General features: G+C 31.7%; 1 protein-coding gene across 1 annotated transcript; it reads right to left on the bottom strand.

The window, feature by feature from the left end:
• On the bottom strand, positions 615–2,553 carry LOC104751915 (transcription factor NAI1). The gene is made up of 3 exons (XM_010473972.2): positions 1,836–2,553; positions 1,057–1,470; positions 615–969 (listed from the first exon to the last, which is right to left on the bottom strand). The coding sequence occupies exons 1-3, from the start codon at positions 2,322–2,324 to the stop codon at positions 901–903; spliced, it is 972 nt and encodes a 323-aa protein (XP_010472274.1). The 5' UTR covers positions 2,325–2,553; the 3' UTR covers positions 615–900.

Here is a 10,680-nt window from a genome sequence, read left to right as displayed (position 1 = left end):
ATTTTTTTTTTTTTTTTTTGTCAAAGAGACGTTCATACATCTTTTTTAGGAAATCTAACTTAGAGTCGCTTGGTATTACAATTTGTTGGAATAGTCTCTACAATCACTTTTTTTTTTCTTGTTAATTCCATTATAGACATTGGTTGTACGTAACTTTATGTGTTGGTCATACAAAATGGAAAAATATTTCCAATCAACAATACGTCTTTATCTATCATTTTATTGTGGAAAAATTATCCCACTGCCAAGACGCAATAAATTGTCTTGAATGATGTATTGTGCCTATAGCTATCCACAACAGTTGGTAAAGTTTTATTGCTCCAATATAATCACAATTTTTTTTTTATCATCATTGAATCGACATGATTCATACTAAATTTCTATTATTATGTGGGATAACATAATTTAGTAGAGTCGAAGTTTGCTGGGATGTTATAAAAATCCACACTGGTCATGTAAATTTAACAATATTATAAGAATAGAACAACTAACCTATAAAAATGCTATTTTTAACAACAACAACAAAAAAAGTTTACACAAGTGTGGGAAAGTCCCGATTGAAAAGATTTATAGGATTAAGCTTAAATCAGAAAATAACTAACTAAAAATAGAAATAATAAATAACTCTTCGGCTTTCATGCATTTATTAAAACAAACCAATAATACTGAGGGAAAAATATAAATAGCAAACCAATCATACAGCCATGATTAGGTACACATAATTATCCAGCTTTTGCACTCAACAGACGACAAAATGCCATATTTCGTGCCTACCAAGCTGGTTTTATTATCCAACTAGTCATTATACAACTAAACCGAGTGAATAGGTCAAGACTGGCGACCAAATCCACACGTTTAAAACCACTTTTTGTAATTCACATCAACATTTTTTATATATTGCTATTCGGCTAATGCAAGTGTTATGTTCTTCACCACTTCCTCAACAGGTCGAGAAAATTTGCTGTCCATCTGCATATATATAATAGAATATATATATTTTACGCATTAATGAAATTAATATGATAAGATTAAAATATTTATAAGATTGATAGATACCTTAGTGAGAATAGTGATAACGAGAGTTGACTGCCCAAAGGGTAAAGTGAAGCTATTGACTACATCAAGGCGAAACTTCTCCAAGGAACTTAGGATTTTAATCAGACACCCTTTGTTATTATCACAATGAACTCTAATCAGCAAATCTCTGTCGGAAACTCGCGCTTCGATCATAGGCATCGTCTGTTTCAAGATCGAAACTTCGTCTGAAGAAGAAGACAGAGGAGAAGCAGCAGAGCAAGTAGATGAATACGATGAAGAATCATCGTCTAAATACACTTGAGATCTCTTAACCAATATAACTGATTGATCCATTTTCTTGGTCCCAACTCGCTCTTCTTCAAGCTTCTTTACCCGCTCTTGAAGTTGTTTCAAATGCTTGATCGCGTCTTCAAGAACTGTTGCCTTGTCCGTCTACACACACACACCAGATAAAAATTGCTAATAAAAATCTGGTTCAATGTCATGCTTACCGAACATTGTGTCACCATCCGGATTTTATGAATAATGGGATCCACAAAGATAAATAAATAAACTTTAGTTTTAAAACACAATTTTCTTACTATAAAAACACTTTGACAAATAAAAAAATTTCAGAACTTCATATAATATTTTTGCTGCAAATAAAACATTTTTCTTATGTTTGGCATTGGCGTTTGCATTTATACCATTAACAAATTACGTTTTTGGTGGTTTATTTGTAAAACAATATATAATAAAAAATAATACAAATTAAACAAACGCAAATAATTAAAGTTTGATGAGAAAAAGATGTTGACCTTTTTAAGGCCAGGTAGAAGAGCAGAGAGAGCAATCAAACGCTCGTTGAGCTTTTGTCGACGTTTACGTTCAGCCAAAACATGTTCTTTTAATAGATGTGGTTCTCTTCTTCCTCCATTATTAACACAATCTTTTCTTTCGGACCTCATTCTCTGATCCGTGCTTACTTGGTTGGAGAAGTTCAAAGATGTCTCGACCGGGTTGGTCTTATTAGTGTCAGGAGACCCGAATGAGATCACTTGGGACGTGCGCGAACCAGAAGAAGAAGAAGACGACGATGGAGAAGAAGATATTGTATTGATGTTGTTGTTGGTTGTTTTCATTTGTTTTGCTGGTCTCTCTGGTACCAACTCAAACCCGGGTTCGGTTCCGGACTCCGAACCTGGTTTGGTGTTAGTCTCCCCCCATATCGGGAAATCGGATTCCCAGTCATCGATCAGATACTCATCTGTCTCGATCATCAAATCCATAAAGCTTGAGTCTTCCATTTCTTCGTGGAATGACCAAAACGTTTCTCTCTTTTCTTTTCTTTTTTCCAAAACAAGAAAGCAAAAAAATAAGATATTGAAAGATAAAAATGAACAAGAAACAAAAGAGGAAACAAGCTTTAGGAGAAAGTTTAATGCGAAATATAGTATAAATCTTTCCTAAAACTTCTTTTGTTTTGGAGTAAATATGATTTTGTTTTGTTATGTTAATGTGGACGAGTGAACTCTTTATAGTGGATTTTTATGATTTGTTCTTATAAAAATAATATTATTTTGCGGTACAATATCGGCCAGAAGAAAAAGCATATGCGTTGAAAAAGAATTTATAATTTTTTAATGAGAAAAATAACTTATACTAATTGTTACTCGATCTGGTAGGTTTCTCATTAATATTTTTTTAGTAGTAAAGTTTAAGGTCCTGAAAAAAGAAAAAAAAAATTTAAATAAGGTCCTCCTGAAAGATAAAATTAAATGTGGGTATTGTTTTGGTTGAAAATAGAATTAATGGGTGGAGATTTGAGATCTGACCTTGGAAAGCTACCAAGATCTTAAACTACATGCTTCGTACATTAAATGTATCCATCTTCATAGAGATATAGCTGTGTGAGCCTTTGACTTAGGTAAGAATGGAACAGCCGATCACGTGGACGGATTAGATCAAATGTAGATAAGGTATTTGACCTAAAAATTGTAATGTTTCACAAAATTGTAATGGTCTTAGTGATTTTTATTTTGAAGAGAACTTATCATATTGAATTAGTCGAAGATTTATTTGTTCTCAAGCTCAAAATTGTCTAATTTTTTTGTTTGGTTAACCAATATAGTGTCATAGTTTAGGTCTATTAGAAAGGCTAGTGAGGTGACTATTGGACGATTACATCCGCCCTAAAAAATTATACAGTAGTTATTTGTGCAGAGGTTCCTTTTTGAGCACATTCTAATATGCTCAACTGCTCAAGTAAAAATGTATTCGAAAAGCTCATGTGCAGGTGCGCTGTTAATTCTTACATTACTTTTGCCTAAATTATTAGAAGGTTATACAAACACAATCTATGCATATTTATTTTATTGTTTCCTAATCATATTATATTATCAACAATACAATACAATACAGTATGTTATATATAAATTATCTAAGCGCTATCATCTAGTGTTAAAAGAAAACTACAGATCCTCCATGACGTAAATTAGATTTTATACTTAAATATAGAAAAATATAGTTGATACTAAATAACTCCTACTTGTTTATGCAACTATATGAGGATCCCGTTGAATCTGTCTGGACTCTGGACAAATTAAATGAATAATTAGGTGTGACTACTAAATGGTGATTAATACCATTCTATTATTTCTTGTTTATGTGCTTCTTTGTGGACCACACTATATAACTGAATTTGTAATATATATATATATATATATATTATTTTTTGCTTATGTGCTTCTTTATAGCAATAAGTTCCTATTTGCGTAGATTCATGATTTTAACAATTTTAGCACATTATAAATAATTTCTTTTACATAAATATTTTAGTTCATAATACATGTAATTAAGTATGTAATCTGAGGAGATGCTTGATTTCTAAACAGTGTAAAAAGATAAATTGTTTAATTAATTAAACATAAGTAAATATAATAACTTTATCAATCTTTGCACGTGTGAATATTTTGTTTGTTTTCCTAAAATTTCCATTTTTATATCAATTTATATAGGTGACAGAATATACAAGGGAAATTATTTTCAAAATTTCATAGTAAATCAATAAACAAATAAAAGTATTTGATTGGTTTTGCAGTGCTTTATAGGTCTAAACCCATAAGTCATTTTCTAAAAATTTCAATAAATATATGTTTACTACCATGGAACAATATATTTGGATTTAATGTTAACCATGTTATATATACATGAATACAAATTATTATATACATGTGCATGTGTTGTTGTTGTTTGTAGTTTTAATTCGAATATGGCCATTATAAATTATTCAATGAGTTATATAGAATTATGAGGTTACGGTTTAGATAAAAGATTTTTGTTTTGACATATATCATAATTAATAACCATGCTTTGGTTTAGATATATATCATAATTAATAACCATTCTTTGGCGATAAAAAGGATATATGAATCCGGTTAAAAGTCTGCAATGATTAAATTTCTCTGGAGCCATCTTCATATCCTCGTGAATCATGTGAGACTACAATTTTTTGTCGCTTAAGTATAACTAACTAAGAAATCGAAGATTGAGTATTATTTACGTCTACCAATTGTTCAAATATAACTAACTAAGAAATCAAAAAAAAAAAAGTAAGATCAAATACTTATTATCAACCAAGAAAACGAAGGTTGTATGAATCTACTGACTCGTCATGTTCATGTAACATTTATATGTTTGTAGTTCTTTTTGTGCTAAAAAATACCTACACTTTCTAAAGCTCTATAAAGAAACATACTAAGTTTTGTCACTAGTGAGGTAATCTGTGAGTTTACGCTACTCAATTATTTCATTCATGTCCTCTCTTTTTACTACCTTTGTTTAAAGTGTTAATTGTGTTTTTAAGATCAATAAAATGACGTAAGAAAATAAAAATATGTGAGTTTACTTCAATTATAGATTTTTAACCATTATAATTAAAAAATGTTATATTTTTTTATGAAGTACATATATGTTTATATCTTGAAATACACTTTTTTATGGACTGATTTTTTTCCTCCAAAATAAAAAAAGTTTTTTTTTTTTTTGGCAAACGTATGGTTTTATTCATTCAAAGTCAACCAGTACAAGAGTAAGGGATTATAATCCCATAGTTTAGAAGATTACAAAGAAGAACATTCCCCAAAGCCGTACAGAAAGAAACATAAAACCTCAAGTAATGGTCCATGAGAGCTTTGAAGCAAGTACTACAAAATAGCTTGGGACATGTGAGATCATGGTTGCTTAAGTGATCATCCTCGAGGGACCCGAAGGACGACAAAATAGTTGTGGTCTTAAGACTCTTTGACTTTAAATGGAGAATCGGAGTCAAGTGCCTCACCATCGTGAGGTACAAATGCAGAAGCCATGCCTTGACAGAGATTCGGTAGGTAGCAGATAGGATGGTGGTGATGATGGTGCTGAAGTTTGGTTGTCTAGCTCCGTCAGATGAGAACCTTGGTGAACCGGGCGAGAGACCAAAAGGGGATGCAGGTGGGTCCTCTCTCCGACCAAAGACCAAAGGGAATGATAATGAATAGTAAGCGGAAGGCATGTGCTTTTGGGATGTTGGTATTGCAGGCCGGATGTGGTTACTGGGGATGGAACTGCAAGAAGGTTGCTTTGCTTTGTCGAATGAGCATCTTGGGATACAGGGCAAAAAACCATGAAGCTGCACACCTTTATAAGCAGACCAAAGCAAGGAGATGGAGGTTTGTGGTGCATCTAAATTCAGGATTCGCCAAAAATAAGTGCAAGGCCGTAACATAGCAGGTGAACCCTCTCTGCCATAGAAATGGTGATCAAGAATATCACACAAGGTTAGTAACCGGTGAGACACTGACATATAAAAAATAGACCTGATTTTTGGACAAGAGGATTGTTGCAGGGTAATGGGGTTAGAAACATTCACCGATGACGCTAAGAACAGGTGCAAAAGATAAGTGTAAAGTCGTAACATAACAGGTGGATCCTCTCTGCCATGGAAATGGTGATCAAGGATTCCACACAAGTTTTGTAGTCGGCTAGACACGGGCAAAAGGATGGCAGCCCTGAGCTTCAGAATCGGGAAAGATTGCTGACGGTTGATAGGGTGTTGTTGATAGCTGGAACCGCTAGGTAGCATAGGAATATAAGTGATTTGGTTCTTCCAGTTAGCTAGCAATGTCACTGATTGAGCAAAGACCAAGGATCTAACATACACTTTGTTTCTACCGAACCATCTAGGTAAGTGGATTCTCAGATGCAGTCTTCGAACATCGAGTTTAACCAAAGAACCTAGATAAAGTTTACCAGATAACATAAGGGTAGGTAGAGAAAACCTGGGATTTTGGAAGTTAGGTGAGACCATTTGAGATACTAGCAAGCCGAGTTCAGATGCAGGACCCATCCGCAGAGAGAATGGACGTTAATTCGTGCAGCGGCTAACCGGAGAAAGTGAAAGATTCTGCATCTCCGGTGGGCGTAGACCTGGATCATATGGTGACAAAACATTGAGACGGGAGTCCAATAACGGAGATAACTCGCATATCTGAAAGATTCCTCGCCAAACATCGACTCTGGTGCCGTTGGTGGAGAGGAGACTTCATGGGCGAAGCCCAATCCGGATCGAGGAAGTGGGGAGCACAAAGACATTGGTACCGTCGATGGTAAGGCTGGGCGAGAATAGTTGAGAGTGGGGTTCGCCGGACTTCGCACCCATTTACAGGGGAACAAGATCAAACCTTCGTCTGGATCTGGGATATTAGTTTGATAGGGAATCAAAAGAGGGAAATAAAAGGGGAAAAAAGATTGAGAAGAGTAACTAAGAGAGTAGAGGAAGCAATAAAGGATCGGAGAGGTTGAGAGACCCCGACGCCGGCGAGCCGGAGCTGTGCCGGCGTCGGAGGAAGATGTTAATAGCGGCTTCTCGATAGTCGTGTCTGGGAGAGAAATAATTAGGGCGAACTCGATATGATAAAAGTGATAGATAAATAAAAGAAGTTAGTAATACATTTTTTGAAGATTATTTTTTTCTTTAAAAACATGTAATTTTACTTTGAAAAAGAGAATTGAATTAATTAATTTTTAGTAGGATGTTTGGTTACATGCATAGTAGAGAAATATTTGTGAGATTTGTTTGGATATAAAGATAAGTTTTAAAATCTTAATGATTTTTTAATCTTAATATCAATGGCACATGATATAATATTTTACAAATTTAATCTTATTTATTAAAATGTAATTCCCTTTTATTATTAGTAGGATAACTAACTTTCCATTAATCAAAATTAGTAGAAAAATGCAAAATATAATGCAATTTCCAAAATTACTTATTTTGTAAGGGTATAATGATGGTATATCAAAAAATTTCATAAATTTTACTGACAATGTAAAATAACCTTTATATTAAAAATTCTGATATACCATTTTGATCATTTTGTTTGATAGAGGGAGATAGAAAAAATGGACAATTCCAACCTTTATATATTATTAATATATATGCATGGTTACAAATGTCTTCGCTTTAAATAATGCAATTTTCATTTGCAAAAGACGATTGATTAAATGTTCCTGACGATGACATTTTTGTTAGTGACGATGACAACTAAAGGTGATGTTGACAACGTGATATATAGCAAACACGTGATTTCTCATGTATGTGATCACGGTCTTTTATGTACAAACCTTCGTTTCTCTCTATTAGTTTCATACTCCAATAATGACTTAAACATTGAAAAATATTTGCATTTAATTATGTAAAACATGTAAAAATGACACTTTTTATGAAACATATTTAATGAATATACGTTTATTTGCTCCCAAATTTCTGTTTAATTTTCAAGTCACTCAAACATTTTTCCACATCGCATTAGGAGTGTATGTGTTCTCTCAAATCAAGACTTTTATAGGAACAAAACGATGACAAGAATGATTGACAACCCTATATTGTGATGAGATGCCGAAAACCCAAAAAAGTTACTACAAGATAAGAAGAACCAAAGAAAATACAGTAGGAAAATCGAGTTATGATGTTTCTGTAAACAAATCGAGCATGTTTTAATTGCATATGTTATTATGTTAATGCGTGATAACCTGCAAAATTTGAGTAATTGAGTTTCTTACATATAGGTAGTGATGTTATACGAAAGTAGATTTTAACATAGCTGTGATTCGAGTTTTAGGACTTTGCTAATCGGTTTCTATCTCTATATTCTCTAAATAAACAATAAATAAACTTTGCAACAAATTCTATTTGTATTTACTTTCATGTTTTATTTACTACTTTATTTTATAGTTTTCAGGCCTTCTCAAACCAATCCAATATATTTTGTTTGTAAGTTTGTTATATTCGTATAGGTTTGTTGTGCAACCTATCATTCTTCAGTAGATTCGGCTCCTAAGTACTATAACGTACTAGGTTAAAACTCTCACCACATCAAGTTTTAACTTTTAACTAATAGAAAGTTAGATCTACAAAGAAATATATGGCTGAGTAAAGTGATATAAAAGATACTAGTGATGATAGGCTTCATGCGACATGATCTCCGATCTCAAACCATAAAATGATTTGTGGTGTGTTGAATGGTTTGGGAAAAGAGTATGGTCTAAAGGATCCAAAAGTCCCGGTATATAACTACTCAACTCGTAAAAGATTTTATCATTATAGCAAATGTACTCTATAACCAAAACATTGACTTCTCAATCTACTTGTCTAATCTGTGGAAAAGTAAGCCATGTGGCTTTGAAATGTCACAAAGGTTTTGACAACACTTACTAAGGAGTAGATCTCTTCCAAATGCCAATAGTTGCAATGAGACGTTTACCTTGAGCCCTCAAATATATGAAAACATTTGAAATATTTATGTACAAGGCAGCTCATAATGTTTTTCGTCTTAAATGTATGTAAAAGTTATTCAACCAAAAAACTATTTTACATTAACTGCATCCCTTTATTAAAAACTTGAAAAGGAAAGATATATACTAATCAGGAGTCCTCTAAACCCGGGAACCAAACCATAAACATAATTTGTCTTCTAATTTGAGTGTCGAGAGTGTTGATTAGGTTTTGATAAAGACAGGAGCTATGCATGCTACAGTACGCCAAATAGTATGTATGGAAGATGACAGCTCATAAAGTTACTAGTCAATAACAGATTTGATCCTCTTGGAACGCTCACTATAAGATGTTAATGACACATGTCCTTAGTATGGTTTTAGAGTTTTGGATTCTTGTGTGTATATAAATATTGAGATTTATGTAATAGAAAATAATAAGAAATTAGATATTTATCCGCGGTGGACGGAAAGACTATTTTTTTTTCAAAAAGCAAATTGTAATTTGTACAATAAATTAAATATATATGTAAGTTATTAATATTTTTAAATTTACTACCTATGTATAGTCCATAAATATATAGATAACTGTTTTTATGTTTACTTTTTTATATTATAGGAAAGATATCAAACCATTGATTTTAAGTGTATACAATCCATAAATATAATGTTTTGTTATTTTTTAGTCTACAATATAAAAGTTATTGAATTTAAATTATTGAATCTAATAAATATAGAAATTATTTAAAATTCGTTATTAATAAATTTTTTTCGAAAATTCATAATAAGATATGAGGAATATTTAATTTTTAAATTAATGTAAAAAAATTACAGTAAAACAAAAAAATGATATCGATTTTAAAATCTTTTTAGAGATATTATTTTTTTTAAAAATATCTCGTAAATAAGTTGTTTTTAAAAATAGTGGAGTTAGAGATTTTAAAGAGAGTATTAATATCTTCAAAATTTCTTAATTTTAGGAAATATCAGTTGTACAAAATCTTGTTTTTAATTTTTATTTAATATTATAAATTAAAAATATTTAATATCAATGATATTCCCTATAAATAATATTAAATGTTAAGATTTATTTCATAAGTGTTTCCAAAAATATATATGTAGATGGAAATATCATCTTTTAGCTTTTTCATTTTAAGCTTCAATCCACCTTCCATCAATTCATCATATTTCACATATATAGAAGATGGGCTAAGGGTTATAGTTGACAAGTGTCACATAATCATGCTAGCTTCACCTATTTAAGAAGTCTATCTTGAGCCAATACGCATTGCTATATAGTACAAACGTGATACATGTGATCACGGCTTTCTCGAAATTATATTAAAGAAGAAAAGTGAAAGTGTCATTCTGATCTTAAATCAAGCTATAGTTGACCTTTGAGACCATGATTATGAGTATATGAGATCGGAAACCAAGAAACAACAAAATCGTAATATGCTTAATTTACTACTAAATCGATGCTATTTTATTTTATTTAAAATTTCGTAATTATTTTAGTATGTATCCCAAATTTGGGGGGAGTATAACCTTTTCCAAGAATTGGTTTTTAGATCAATCGTGCGGCAATTACTAGTACTATTTTGTCACGTTCCTCCCATTCATGAATGAATTCATGGTTTATTAATTTTTATGCATGTGACTCCTTTTACTACACTATATGATTACTAAATAATTACTGATGATATGTTTTCATGTAGAGATAAGAAATCCAAAAATACAACATTTAGAAAGTATTTTATTCGTTACTACTATTTAAATATAAATATATAAAAATATAACTTTATTTTTATGTTCCGTAAGAAAGTTCCACCTACAACAAGATCTCAGATA

The sequence above is a fragment of the Camelina sativa genome, chromosome 16 (genome assembly GCF_000633955.1).
Source record: "Camelina sativa cultivar DH55 chromosome 16, Cs, whole genome shotgun sequence".
Taxonomy (NCBI): domain Eukaryota; kingdom Viridiplantae; phylum Streptophyta; class Magnoliopsida; order Brassicales; family Brassicaceae; genus Camelina; species Camelina sativa.
Note: the sequence above shows the minus strand (reverse complement) of the source record. Positions and strands in the feature narration are given on the sequence as shown.

Coding starts and splice junctions, on each gene's coding strand:
- LOC104751915 (XM_010473972.2), bottom strand. CDS start 2,324: ATGGAAGACTCAAGCTTTATGGATTTGATGATCGAGACAGATGAGTAT. Junction 1,471..1,835: donor TTCTACCTGGCCTTAAAAAG/GTCAACATCTTT, acceptor GTGTGTGTGTAG/ACGGACAAGGCAACAGTTCT. Junction 970..1,056: donor TTATCACTATTCTCACTAAG/GTATCTATCAAT, acceptor ATATATATGCAG/ATGGACAGCAAATTTTCTCG.